This window comes from Poromitra crassiceps, assembly GCF_964638095.1.
Source record: "Poromitra crassiceps genome assembly, chromosome: 4".
NCBI classification, from domain to species: Eukaryota; Metazoa; Chordata; class Actinopteri; order Beryciformes; family Melamphaidae; genus Poromitra; species Poromitra crassiceps.
In genome coordinates, this window is record NC_139626.1 from 15,143,536 (window position 1) to 15,159,084 (window position 15,549).

A 15,549-nucleotide genomic window follows, 5' to 3' on the forward strand; every position below is an offset into this window, starting at 1 on the left:
ATTTACAAGTAAGAAAATAGGCGATGTCAGTATCTTCTCAAAATGTCTTCTTTTCCTCTCTATATACTATATAATATATTTTTCTGGAGATGTTATGACCTGATTTCCCAGCAGCAGCTGGACTGAAGGACAGTAGGGACCAGAGTGACTGGCTGATGTGCTCGGCCCCTGGCTGCAGGCCTGATACAGCTCCAGCGAGTCTGCAGTCAGTTTGCTGATAACACCCAGAGTATGACAGGTGGAGCTGACTGTTAGCTGACTGTGGCCTTGGCTGATAAAGGAGTGCTTCTTCTTAATCTGCAGATCTCCGCGGTATGGCTCCCCCTACTGGCCCGCACACACACACACACACACACACACGAATGAGAACAGAGAGGGGGAGAGAGCAGCCTGTAGCGAAGATGACTCATCTGTTCTGGTGTACCTTCACAGAATTAAAGAGGATACGATGTCCTGTTAAACGAACGATTAAATGGAAAAGGATACGTCCCGTTCCTCTGCAGTTTGTATGTGTTTATGTGACAATAGAGAAGGGCACCTGCGGCTCCAGGTAATTAATAGCCTAAGTCGTGTTCCCTGCAGCCATTTAAAAGTAACAAAGAAAATAGGCTAAGTTTCATGGATGCTCCCATGAGGTGAAGCCTTATCTGTTAGCTAAATCTGCCATATAGCGTAACATAATTTGGTGCAATATTCTCTTTTAGGCTATCTCAAATAGTCACGTTACCTGCTGCATTGATGACCTTTAATTAACCTGTGTTGTGTTGACGCACTTGCAGCAACCCATGTTAGGGGCCACTGTCCAAGGGTGGAACGGGATTCGATCCACCGACCTGCTTCCAAAGCACACACGTAATCACTATGCCAGAGAGCTATTAACGCTTAATTAACTTAAGGGCCTTTATACAGGGGGGTGAGTTTAACCAACCCACTCGGGACTCACGAGGACACGCTTTTACACTTAGGCCTAGGCCTACTCTAAATTGGCCACCATGCAGGCGTAACGTTGTATTAGGCCACTGGTTCTCAAAGTGGGGTTCAAGGTTACAGGAGGTCCCCAGCAAAAGGGGAATAATTTATTTTCACTATAATTTCCATGATCCATAGTAACACAATGACACAATGTATGGCTATTTTGGCCATGGTTTATTTCTGTAATAACTTTATAATAATAACTTTCTGTAATAAAACATCTAAAAGTAAAAACCGTATCAGATGGGGACCCTGGGACAAAGTCTTTTATCAAATTGGGGTCCATTTGTGTCAGTTTAGGGGTCCCTGACGTGAAACAGTTTGAGAACCACTGTATTAGGCTACTACAGGTGAGGGGATTTGTGGAAAAACAGATTTTAATGATAGGCTATAATATGGTGGATTTTGGATAATATAGTTTTGAAGAAGCTACATAAATAGTGGGTATCTATGCTGATTATTACGCGCGCGTCAAGGCGAGGGGCGGAGCTAGGAGCGCAGGAGAGAGCAGACGCGGCGCGCAGCCCTCCGGTGCTCTGTTGATAACAGGCAGCTCGACCCTTCCACCACCAGAGGTTATTATGGCTGAGGACTTTGAAAAGAGGAGAGAAGAGGGCCACACGGACGAGAGGAACTATGTTGATGTGGGCATTGCGTTCATGTGAAATGTTTTGAGAGAGCAGAGACAGTGACGACGAGTAAGTCCGTTTTTTCCTTCTCTCTGTTTTGCAAGCGTATAACTTTGGTTACAAGCTAAGTTATTATTTAATTACTTAGTTAATTGTAACTATCGCAACTAAGGCTCAGATACCAGGTAGGTAGACTATGCTTACTCATACAAAAATGCATGTCTTGTATTGATTTAATAGCCCGATTTCGTGATCACACTTTGATTAAAAGCCTTTGACTTCATTGACATCATGGAAAAGTAGGCTGTCTGTAAGGGAACATAAGTAGCCTACTCTAACAGACAAGTCCTTATGGCGTTATTCAATTGTTTTCTAGGCACGAGATAATGGAAACTGCTACAATGTCACACGCAGAGGTTGAAATAGCAGGACGCGGCTTCCCCGGTCTCTCTGTGGATATGACCGACGACTGCTTATCCCGGGTGCCAACGGTGTTGAGGACGCACACCTTGGGCGCCAGGAGAAACTCTTACGGGCTGCAGAAAATCAGCATGGACATCGACTCGCCTCTCTACAGCGGCGCCCTGTCCAAAGCCTTATCCTGGTCAGCCGAGAATATCCTCACCTTGCCCGAGTCCAGAGCGGAGGACGAGAAGACGGACGGCTCTCAGCCCTCGCTGTCCCCCGTCTCCAGTCCGGGCACCAGCTCCAACACCAGCTCGACCCCCAGCAGCCAGGACCCGGACACCCCGGCGAACCAGTCGTGGGACTCCCCAGTCCCGGTGGCACCCGACGCTCAGGAGGATGTCAGCTCGGACTCTGATGAGAGTGAACCGGTCCAAAGTAAGCGGCACAAGGTCCCATCCCGCATCACGTTCGATCTTAAATGGGAGCAGGACGAGAAAGAGGACGCGGAGACCAAAGCTGTGGCGACCTCACCCGATGGAAGGTACCTCAAATTCAACATTGAGCTTGGAAGAGGGTCCTTCAAGACGGTCTATAAAGGACTGGACACCGAGACCACAGTGGAGGTGGCATGGTGTGAGCTACAGGTGAGTGCTTTTATTTTTATTTTATTCTTATGTAAACTGCACTCAAACCTTATAGTAGTAGCCTACTACATGTGAGGTAAAAGTTACACATTCAAGCTAATCACCATTCACCACACATTTAATTTGTTTTACCAAGAGGATTAGGCCTAACTTATTACGCTCATCATTTATTAGCCTACTTCATATTAAGTACGTTTTAATTAGCCTATTTATATTCAAACATTCATTCCTTTATGCAATGCAACACCGCTTTGATGCTCTGCCTCCCTCTCACAACATACCCACCCCCGGCTGTGTTTGCTCTGCTGACACATTTCTCCACCACCAGCAACAAGTCGCTGGTGAGGCCAGGTCCGGACCAGGCTTTCGGGCCGGACCTGGTTGGTTCACTTTGCTTGGTTCACTCGACTCTAATTCCCCCGCCTGGCTGGACCGGCCACATGGCTGTTTGAGGCTTTAAGTCTCCAGAGCATTTTGTGAAGCAGCTAATCTTCACTCTGTCTGGCTGACCTTGAGCTACGTCGCGCCCGCGCGTGTAACCCAGGTCATCCCGGTAACACGGTCAGCTTCAACTGAACCAGTCTGCCAGTGCCCGCCTGCTGTGATCCACTCTAATCTCTGGTGACACCAGACTGCCTCACATGTAGAGTAAGACCTGAGGAGCCACACAGATCACTCTGCTGGATACTCTGGATACTCTGCTGTCACTTTATCTATTGCTACATGAACGTTAGAGTTGTGATGTTTTCAATGCTGTATAGGAGTTGTGAGATCAAAGTGAGATGGGACAGAGCGATCTTGGAGGTCATGTCCAGATAGGTGACCCTCGCCGAGGTTTATGCTCACCTGGCAGCATGTCAGCTCTGTAGACATTAGAATTAACTGCACTTTCATTCTCTCCTGGTCAGAATGAAAGTGCAGTTCATCTTAAGGAAAAGGTAACCTGATGATACATTTGCAGAGGTGTCTGTCTATACTGTGGTGCTTGGCATCCTGGCACCAAACAGCCAGGCAACAGCTGCCTCTTCTCTTGGTTACAACATGGTGATTATACTACTACTAATAATAAGTGGAACTTGTATAGCGCTTTTCCAGAACTCAATGACACAATAATCAAGCTTAAGTCCACCCTTAACAGTTGCCATTCTGCCTGATGCATGTTGGTGTCAGTATCAGGTGGTGAGGTGAGCCTTCTTAGGTGAAAATGGACACCCTCTAACCTCCAAACCTAGTGGACTACATAGCCACCGGCAACAAGGACTTATATTTTGGGAAGTCTGGCCCGAACAATATTGCAAGATTTTTTGAGATCTTGCAGGATCTCAACACAGTGAATTTCATGTCTGGCTTTGTTGAAAGCATGACTCAGTAAAAGAGGCCCAGTAGTCTTTGTCTTGCCTTTGTGCTGTGCGGGGGGCAGGGGGCACCAGCAGGGGGCACCAGCACAGTCAGGGACGACAGAGTGAAGTGAGGCTCTACCTGCAGCAGGAGCAGGTGGGGGCTTCTGCCTTTGTGCTGTGCAGGGGGCAGGGGGCACCAGCAGGGGGCACCAGCACAGTCAGGGACGACAGAGTGAAGTGAGGCTCTACCTGCAGCAGGAGCAGGTGGGGGCTTCTGCCCCGGGGCCGAGAGCCCACCTGTCCGTTCACACAACAGGTGTGTCTGTTCGGGGGAGGAAGAAACACTGTCACTCCCAGATGCCCCGGCAGCTACACTGTAACTGCAGTGTTTCAGCACAGGCATAGCGCTTCTCTTCCCTTAAAGGAACACTCCGCCCATTTTCAACCAGCTTTGTATCATTAGAACATCAGTAGTATATCAGAAAACTGTAAACTGTTTTGAAGTCTGTCATTTAATTTGACAGTTATTGAGTGTTAAAGTGTGGACCAGTGACATCACTGGTCCACACTAACTCAAATTAATAACTCATTAACTCAAATCAACTCTCAATAACTGTCAAACTAGATGACGGTTTTGAAGTCATTCATCTAGTTTAACAGTTATTGAGAGTTGATTTGAGTTAATTAGTTATTAATTTGAGTTAGTGTGGACCAGTGACATCACTGGTCCACACTTTAACACTCAATAACTGTCAAATTAAATGACAGACTTCAAAACCGTTTACAGTTTTCTGATATACTACTGATGTTCTAATGATACAAAGCTGGTTGAAAATGGGCAGAGTGTTCCTTTAAGTCCAATCAAATGTTCTGGAATATTTCTTACCTTTAATATTTGTGGAGTCAGAGGTGCAGTGCATTTTGTAGTCTTTCTTTGGCCGGGGGCCATCCTCGAAAGGAGTTTGCTATTTCATCTCTTTACATGAGACTTGAGCCGAGTTAAGCCCCCTAATCACTCGTAATAAGCTTAGTCGTTGTTGATATGGTTACTGTTGATAACTCAACTGCACTGGCATTTATTAGCCTAAATCACTCCCCCCCACACACACACACACACCTCCTTCCCCAGGCTCCCCTCATCCCTTAAATCAACACAGAAGCTGTTGGTGGCCAAACACGCTCCGTGCTGTGATGTTGATGATGGTGCAGCAGTTGACAGTGCGTCATTCAAAGTCAGGTCAAAAAGCCCAGAGCCCGAGCTGTAATCTGCACTGACCTGACAAGCGTGTGCGTGTACGCTGTGCTGCTTCGTGGACGTCCTGATATCACCGTGTCGGTATCCTTCCAGGACCATATATATATATATATATATATATATATATATATATATATATATATATATATATATTTTTTTTTACTAGTAACTCATTTGATTGGTCGCCGCAACTGCTTCTTCCTGAAAACGTGCGACAAGGGAAAAAATGTGGTTAAGCTTAGGTTAAGTTTAGGGTTAGGGGTGTGAATAAAGTGCAGCTCAAGCTGTGCTCGATCCTGTGGCTTAATGGCTTAATGCTTGCCTACCAATCTGAGCCCTGGGGTCCGATTCCTGGTCGAACCACACAGATTTTTATCAAACGTTAGGGTTAGACAGGTTTATGCAAGTACAACAATTTGGTTAGGGTTAGGCTTTGGTTATAGTCGTGGTTAGATAAGAAAACCCTAACGTAACCAGCTCTTTTTTACTTGCCGCATATTTTCAGGGAGAAGCAGTTGCGGCGACCAATCAAATGAGTTTGGGGCGTGGTCATCCCGGCCCATTCTAGGAAAAAATGATGGTCCGGGAACGATGCCAACACGGTGATATCAGGACGTGCATAATTAGTAACATACTAACTAAGGTGCTCATGTCACAGTGTTACTTAAGCTTGTCCATATACACTAATTTGTAACATACTAACGGTGCTCATGTCACAGTGTTACTTAGGTGATTATGCTACTGCCCCGAATAGAGCTCCCTATGGGTTGTGGCCTATATAGGAAATTGTGTTTGCACACAAATAGTGGACATTAAAATGAGATGCTCACAGGGAATATTCATTAATGTTGTTCACAAATGATGCCTTTGTTGTACATGTGATCATGGTTGAGAATAATGATTGTTGTTAAACAGTAGCCTACTGTTTAACAACAATCATTATCCTCATTAGTCCTACTGTCAGTAGGACTCAGAGCTGCTCTGTGTTTGGAACCACCTTGTGTCGTTGCCAAAAGCAGCGGGGGAAAACAACCCAGGAGGCAGCTACTTAGCAACCCCTCCCCCACAGGTGACCCAGGTATATATGCATGGTGCAACCCCTCCCCCACACGTGACCCAGGTATATATGCATGGTGCAACCCCTCCCCCACACGTGACCCAGGTATATATGCATGGTGCAACCCCTCCCCCACAGGTGACCCAGGTATATATGCATGGTGCAACCCCTCCCCCACAGGTGACCCAGGTATATATGCATGGTGCAACCCCTCCCCCACAGGTGACCCAGGTATATATGCATGGTGCAACCCCTCCCCCGCAGGTGACCCAGGTATATATGCATGGTGCAACCCCTCCCCCACAGGTGACCCAGGTATATATGCATGGTGCAACCCCTCCCCCACAGGTGACCCAGGTATATATGCATGGTGCAACCCCTCCCCCACACGTGACCCAGGTATATATGCATGGTGACCTGGGAACTCACGGAAGTGTAGGGATGATGAACAATGCATGAGTCAATTGTGTGGTCCTCTTTCACTCGTAGGGTCCATACTGTGCTCATTACTTTACATTTACATCAGGGGAGAAGAGTTCACAACAACGTATGTGAAACATGATCTCATCATTCTTCTGACTCGCACAAAGACGCACCAGTATGCAATACTGATCACCAGATGATAGTGGAACAGTGGAATGAGCTATATATAAGTAGCCACGCCAGTAGTAGTGAGTGCATTGAGGCTCTTAAAGGTCATTGCTTGCACAAAACCTGATGAACCTTATTCAAGAATAGACTTCCAGCCTGCAGCAGATGTTCATGAGAGTACCGTAATGTTCATCCTCTCATGTGTTATTTTTAAACCTTATAAGGACCCATTCAAGAGACAGTCTTTATGTTGTAGAATGCTGTAGAAAGAGCAAGTGTTCCCTTGCACTGTATCTCCACAGCCACCTGTGTTTTCAGCACATTCAGTGTTTATGAGGGTGATATGCTTGGATGCAGAAGCGCAGACGGTGAGACAGTGTTTGCTGATAATCACAGACCCACGTTAGAGAAGCTGGCACACTATGTGGCTGATAATCACAGACCAAGTTAGAGAAGCTGGCACACTGTATATGTGGCTGATAATCACAGACCCAAGTTAGAGAAGCTGGCACACTGTATATGTGGCTGATAATCACAGACCAAGTGAGAGAAGCTGGCACACTATGTGGCTGATAATCACAGACCAAGTTAGAGAAGCTGGCACACTGTATATGTGGCTGATAATCACAGACCCAAGTTAGAGAAGCTTGCACACTGTATATGTGGCTGATAATCACAGACCCACGTTAGAGAAGCTGGCACACTGTATATGTGGCTGATAATCACAGACCCAAGTTAGAGAAGCTGGCACACTGTATATGTGGCTGATAATCACAGACCCACGTTAGAGAAGCTGGCACACTATGTGGCTGATAATCACAGACCAAGTTAGAGAAGCTGGCAAACTGTATATGTGGCTGATAATCACAGACCCAAGTTAGAGAAGCTGGCACACTGTATATGTGGCTGATAATCACAGACCAAGTGAGAGAAGCTGGCACACTATGTGGCTGATAATCACAGACCAAGTTAGAGAAGCTGGCACACTGTATATGTGGCTGATAATCACAGACCCAAGTTAGAGAAGCTGGCACACTGTATATGTGGCTGATAATCACAGACCAAGTGAGAGAAGCTTGCACACTGTATATGTGGCTGATAATCACAGACCAAGTTAGAGAAGCTGGCACACTGTATATGTGGCTGATAATCACATACCAAGTTAGAGAAGCTGGCACACTGTATATGTGGCTGATAATCACAGACCAAGTTAGAGAAGCTGGCACACTGTATATGTGGCTGATAATCACAGACCAAGTTAGAGAAGCTGGCACACTGTATATGTGGCTGATAATCACAGACCAAGTTAGAGAAGCTGGCACACTGTATATGTGGCTGATAATCACAGACCAAGTGAGAGAAGCTGGCACACTGTATATGTGGCTGATAATCACAGACCAAATGAGAGAAGCTGGCACACTGTATATGTGGCTGATAATCACAGACCAAGTTAGAGAAGCTGGCACACTGTATATTTGGCTGATAATCACAGACCAAGTGAGAGAAGCTGGCACACTGTATATGTGGCTGATAATCACAGACCAAGTTAGAGAAGCTGGCACACTAGCTAGCCTAAGCTAGCCTGGGCCTAAGAGCAGTTGGCCTCTGTAAGCCTGGACCTAAGAGCAGTTGGCCTCTGTAAGCCTGGGCCTAAGAGCAGTTGGCCTGTGTAAGCTAGCCTGGGCCTAAGAGCAGTTGGCCTGTGTAAGCCTGGGTCTAAGAGCAGTTGGCCTGTGTAAGCCTGGGCCTAAGAGCAGTTGGCCTGTGTAAGCTAGCCTGGGCCTAAGAGCAGTTGGCCTGTGTAAGCCTGGGCCTAAGAGCAGTTGGCCTGTGTAAGCTAGCCTGGGCCTAAGAGCAGTTGTCCTGTGTAAGCTTGATCTGAATGTGGCTTGTTCAGTGTCCAAACACAAGCTGAGGGTTTGGTATCAGGTGGTCTACTGTAGTCAACATCAACACGCTCTTTCCTCCCAGGGCCCTCAGCAGAGCCAGGTCCAGCTTATCAGGCCCAGGCCAACTGCTTTCTCCGAGGAGAAAGTGAAGGGGCCCACGATAGCCTACATTTACACATGCCAGCGTGTCACGTTGACGTGAGCGCTGTTTGTTTGTTTGCGTTCGCTCCGCACAGTCCAGCATGGAAGGCCATGGGCACTGTGTCACCTATAAAACCTGGACTGGACTATTTTCCCTTTTTTTGATGGACATGAGGGTGCTGAAAGTTTTCCTAATCAACCGATGATGACATTGTGTTTTTTTCAATGCATGATTTGCTCTGCGAGATATTTCAGCAGCAACTTCAAGCTGGAACAAGATAACAGTATCTGATAAGCTGGCATTGACGTTTTACTGTCTCACTTTAGGATATGAGCAAGCTGCCCTGCTGCTGTAAGAATGAATTAAAGGATTTATTTAAGACAGTTGTTAAAAACACACAGTGGACAGATGGAAATCCATACACCACCACTATTAAAACTGTCGAGGAATAAAAACACAATAAAGTCCATGACTTGTTTCCATTGTGGTGCTCGTTTTGTAAAAAAGGATACAAGAGGCTTTTAGGTGTCAAGCAGTCAATATTGCTCAAGGACATTCCTGTAGTCTTGTAATAATAAGCAATATCTGTCCACATAAAATAAGTGACATTTAATTTATAAAGAAGCAGGAACCAAGATTTCTCTTCTCTGGGTGACAAAGAGCGTTGGAAAGTTTTCTTTCCTTTGAGAGAGTAGGCTGTTTAAGAGTTGGCACATGTGAACACCATAACCTTTTCATAATAGCTTGGCTAAGCTCATATAAGCTTTGATTAAATAGAAACGTGAATATGAGGGCTAGGATTTGCCAGGAGTAACTAGGTTACTGAGGTATGGAAACACCTTGTCCGGCCTACTGTTTGTTTTTGACTTTTTGTATCTTGTGTAAGTCTGTAACCAACCAATATCCTGTGAATTCATGTATAGAGAGATATTCCTCAGACATTACTGGCATATGAAGATCCATATAAACTGCATTATCCTAAATCTGACCTTAATCACAAAATTAGTCCCCCCACACCCATATTTTCTACCATTTTTTTCCTCATTTCTACCCATTCCCCCTGGTGTCTTGGTCGTTGCCGTCACCGGCCGCTACTTTTCACCTGACAGCGAGGGGTTTCACTGGCAGGACGTAGCGCTTGGGAGGATCACGCTATTCCCCCCAGTTCCCCTCCCCCCAAGCGGGTCCCCCCGACCGACCAGAGGAGTCACTAGTGCAGTGAGCAGAACTCATACCCCACTCGCAGACACGACCAACTGTGTCTGTAGGAACGTCTGACCAAGCCGGAAGTACCGCTGCCGGGAATTGAACCCGCGGGTCTCCGCCTTGGTACAGTAGGCGATTATTATCCGTATCTTTGAATCCTTGAATAAAAGCCTGTCTGGTAATAGATGTCATTATTCTCTCCCTCCTATCCTATAATAAGCAAAGGAAGACAATGTGTTGATCGTCGTCTTAACAAACAGCACAGAGCTGCTCACCTGGAGGTAGCCTGGACTCTGCTAATGCTAACTACAGACAGAGACATGGCAGCACCTAGTGGAAAAGGATTAAAAGCTGCTACTGCAGCTGCCAGTTGTAATGACTGAGCTATTGTACTTGTAGGTACACAGGAGTGCTATTGGCAAAAGTACTGTATGTCTCTACTGAGTTGAGTCACAGCTTTTACAAGAATCCCTCTGTCGATCGATTCTTTATGCTGGAGACTTTAGCCAACCGCCCGGGTTTTGTATCAATGTTTCCAGCTTGTAGAAATAGTGTTCTGGTGACCGACATTCTGATCACTAGATGAGTTTCATGTTTTTTTTTCTGGAGTGGAATGTCTTCTTATCACGGAGCTTATCTGTGACTGGCTGAATGACATCAGTCAACATCCTTTGGGAGAATCTTGCATTGACAGTAATCACAGTGACGGAGACGAAGTGTCTTCTAAAGCAGAGGTTCTCAAATGTTTTTTAGCCAAGGACCCCTTACAAGATAGAAAATATACCGGGGACCCCCTCATTCTGATTTGTGATTTTGGGCTAAGCTTAATTGTTGCCACGGTAACGTGCTTGACTTTTAATTTGATAGGTTTGTTATTAGAATGTAATCCATGAACCATTTTAGGTTTAAAGCATAAACTATTTTCGTTGAACTATGAAGATTTTGCAAAAATATATATATATATATTTTTTTTTTATTATTACATTACATTTACATTACGTCATTTAGCAGACGCTTTTGTTTTGTCCAAAGCGACTTACAATATCACAATTTGTCAACAGTAGGCCTACAGAAAACCACTATGCAACACAATCAATGACAGCCAAGATATTTTGATAGACTAGCACCATGTAGGAAGTAGTTTGAGAAGGAATAAGTAACATGTAGCATTTTCTTTTTCTTTTTTCTTTTCTTTTTTTTTACCTGAAAACTTTTCGCGGACCCCCTGGCAAAGTGCCACGGACCCCTGGGGGTCCGCGGACCCCCATTTGAGAACCACTGTTCTAAAGAACTGGCACACGTTTGCGATGTATCAAACAAATCCAATGGTCTCCGGTGGTTCCTTCTTTGATCTGACATGGACCCACATCAAGGGGGTGCATGTGGTACGGTCTTCTACTGTGACTGCTGAACCCAGCACCTCACCCAGATGTCTGTCAGTGAAGCCATCTCCTTCTCCCCCATGTCTCCCGATGCACATCAATGCTATTCACGATCAACACGAGGCCCAGCGCACACGCAAAAAAAATCACTTGATGCATTTGAGGAAAATAGCTTGACTCCACAGGGTTTTGGCGTATTGACAGTGTGAGACTGTAGAGCTTATTCTTTGGGGGGGAAACATGTGGTCACTCTGTAGCGTGGCGTGGGGCCTAGAGAGGCCCAGGTCCCACTTCCAAAACAAACACACCACCTCTAATTGAATAGCTGTTGGGGCTACGGGGGCCGCTCCATTAGTCATGAGTGTACTGACTGCAGTGTGCATGATAGAGGTGTCAGGAGTGTCAACGTGCTGTAAGTGTATGATAGAGGTGTCAGGAGTGTCAACGTGCTGTAAGTGTATGATAGAGGTGTCAGGAGTGTCAATGTGCTGTAAGTGTATGATAGAGGTGTCAGGAGTGTCAACGTGCTGTAAGTGTATGATAGAGGTGTCAGGAGTGTCAACGTGCTGTAAGTGTATGCTAGAGGTGTCAGGAGTGTCAACGTGCTGTAAGTGTATGCTAGAGGTGTCAGGAGTGTCAACATGCTGTAAGTGTATGCTAGAGGTGTCAGGAGTGTCAACATGCTGTAAGTGTATGCTAGAGGTGTCAGGAGTGTCAACATGCTGTAAGTGTATGATAGAGGTGTCAGGAGTGTCAACGTGCTGTAAGTGTATGCTAGAGGTGTCAGGAGTGTCAACATGCTGTAAGTGTATGATAGAGGTGTCAGGAGTGTCAACGTGCTGTAAGTGTATGCTAGAGGTGTCAGGAGTGTCAACGTGCTGTAAGTGTATGATAGAGGTGTCAGGAGTGTCAACCTGCTGTAAGTGTATGATAGAGGTGTCAGGAGTGTCAATGTGCTGTAAGTGTATGATAGAGGTGTCAGGAGTGTCAACGTGCTGTAAGTGTATGATAGAGGTGTCAGGAGTGTCAACGTGCTGTAAGTGTATGATAGAGATGTCAGGAGTATCAACGTGCTGTAAGTGTATGATAGAGGTGTCAGGAGTGTCAACCTGCTGTAAGTGTATGATAGAGATGTCAGGAGTGTCAACCTGCTGTACAGTAAGTGTATGATAGAGGTGTCAGGAGTGTCAATGTGCTGTAAGTGTATGATAGCAGTGTCAGGAGTGTCAACGTGCTGTAAGTGTATGATAGAGGTGTCAGGAGTGTCAATGTGCTGTAAGTGTATGCTAGAGGTGTCAGGAGTGTCAACCTGCTGTAAGTGTATGATAGAGGTGTCAGGAGTGTCAACGTGCTGTAAGTGTATGCTAGAGGTGTCAGGAGTGTCAATGTGCTGTAAGTGTATGATAGCAGTGTCAGGAGTGTCAACGTGCTGTAAGTGTATGCTAGAGGTGTCAGGAGTGTCAACCTGCTGTAAGTGTATGATAGAGGTGTCAGGAGTGTCAACGTGCTGTAAGTGTATGATAGAGGTGTCAGGAGTGTCAACATGCTGTAAGTGTATGATAGAGGTGTCAGGAGTGTCAATGTGCTGTAAGTGTATGATAGAGGTGTCAGGAGTGTCAACGTGCTGTAAGTGTATGATAGAGGTGCCAGGAGTGTCAATGTGCTGTAAGTGTATGATAGAGGTGTCAGGAGTGTCAACATGCTGTAAGTGTATGATAGAGGTGTGTCAGGAGTGTCAATGTGCTGTAAATGTATGATAGAGGTGTCAGGAGTGTCAACGTGCTGTAAGTGTATGCTAGAGGTGTCAGGAGTGTCAATTCAGATTCAGATTCAGATTCAGATTCATTTATTAAGGACTGCACAACAAGTCAGCAGAATTTGCTTTCGGTACAGCAATTGTTTAGCACATTAATATTGTGTCAGCATGAGACATTACAGTACATAGACAGACACATGGCAACATAAATACAGAACATTCAACATATACATTGCTGGAGAGGTATGCAGTGAGATTTCAGAGGTGAGTGGAGTTCAGAAACCTGATGGCAGTGGGGAAAAAACTGTTTTTGAATTGTGTTGTTTTGGTGGAAATTGATCTGTATCGCCGTCCAGAGGGCAACAGTTGCAACAGGTGATTGGCTGGGTGAGATGGGTCAGAAACTATTTTTTGTGCTCGTGTGATTGTCCGTTTATGGTGGAGAGTGTCTAGTGATGGGAGTGGGGTACCTATAATTTTTGAAGCTTTTTTTATTATTCGTTGGAGTTTGTTGCGTGAGTTACTGTCCAGGTTGCCGTACCAGATGGTTATGGATGAGGTGAGGATGCTTTCTAGTATGGCTGTATAGAACTGGAGGAGGAGATTGGATTTTACTTTGAATTTTTTGAGCTGCCGGAGGTGAAAAAGTCTTTGATTGGCCTTTTTGATTATGTGACCGGTGTTATTGTCCCATTTGAGTGTGTTGCTGATGTGGGTGCCCAGGAATTTGTATGTGTCTGTGGTGATTATGGGTTGTAAATGTGCTGTAAATGTATGATAGAGGTGTCAGGAGTGTCAATGTGCTGTAAGTGTATGATAGAGGTGTCAGGAGTGTCAACGTGCTGTAAGTGTATGATAGAGGTGTCAGGAGTGTCAATGTGCTGTAAGTGTATGATAGAGGTGTCAGGAGTGTCAACCTGCTGTAAGTGTATGATAGAGGTGTCAGGAGTGTCAACGTGCTGTAAGTGTATGATAGAGGTGTCAGGAGTGTCAACGTGCTGTAAGTGTATGATAGAGGTGTCAGGAGTGTCAATGTGCTGTAAATGTATGATAGAGGTGTCAGGAGTGTCAATGTGCTGTAAGTGTATGCTAGAGGTGTCAGGAGTGTCAATGTGCTGTAAATGTATGATAGAGGTGTCAGGAGTGTCAATGTGCTGTAAGTGTATGATAGAGAGTATTCCTCCCAGTTCAGATTTATCTTCAAGCTTTGCAGGTTTCTAAAATTGGTGCTCACTTCCATGTTTCCATGAGTCACAAGAGCCGTGTCTCTAGTCTGTAGGGGTGGGAGAAAAAATCGATTCACCTAAGTATCGCGATTTTTAATGTCACGATTTTTTGAATCGATCTTTTATTCCAGAATCGATAATCGCAAAAGCAAAAAAAAAAAAAAAAAAAAAAAAAATTTTTTTTTTTTTTTTTTTTTTTTTTGTGCCCGCAGTCAGGCCACTCACTGAACAGCAGGCCAGGCGCCGCCTACTGGTTTACTAGTGGTTTTATTACTTTATTAGTTAGTCTGAAGTAATAATTACACTTCAGGGTTAAAGTGGGTGCATCTTTGGGCTTCAAATGTCGGCCCATATCGGCCTAGCCTGCTTGGTATCTAATGCCCGGCCTGAATTATGATCCCAGTCCGCCCCTGTTTTTAACTATATCGCCCAGCCCTACTCATGATATATAATATACAGTCTCTAGTGTATGATTCAACTTTTCCCATGTTCTAATCTAGTGTAAAAAGCAAACAAACTGAAAAAAGAAAAGAAAAAAAGAAACAAAAATCGCAATAAATCGTAATATCGAATCGCAATAATCGTAGAATCGCAATACTTAAGAATCGCAATATATATCGAATCGGCACCCAAGTATCGTGATAGTATCGAATCGGGAGATAAGTGAATCGGCACAGCCCTACTAGTCTGCGTTATAAATCTTTCATGTTGTTCCTGCCGTCCTGTGATAAGAGTACCACTTGCCTACCATCCATCACATCGTCAACTGGTGGTATATCCGGTCCCAGTTGGCAGTGGCAATCGATCCTTGTTCGTCAGTGTAACACTGCGCTACCCACACTGCAGTCAAGTGGACTACACATAAACTAGCTTCCATCCAAACATCTAGCACTAGCACCAACAGTGTGTTTAACATCGGTTAAACATCTCATCTCCTTCAGTTTGATTTAAAGTATGTTCATGAGAATGGCAACATAGGATTTTGTATTTTATTTTTAAATTATGGATAAAATTAGCTCTATGAATGCTGTATGTTTTTACAGATGTTGCAG

General features: G+C 45.1%; 1 protein-coding gene across 1 annotated transcript in view; it reads left to right on the forward strand.

Moving 5' to 3' along the window:
- Positions 1-2,002: 2,002 nt before the first annotated feature.
- The window catches only part of wnk4a (WNK lysine deficient protein kinase 4a), a gene marked incomplete at its 5' end in the record, with an annotated part of 61,948 nt that continues 48,401 nt past the window's right edge, over positions 2,003-15,549 (forward strand). The window contains one exon of the mRNA XM_083634563.1: positions 2,003-2,653. Coding sequence (XP_083490689.1) covers positions 2,003-2,653 — 651 coding nt within the window. The remainder of the gene's footprint in view (positions 2,654-15,549) is intronic.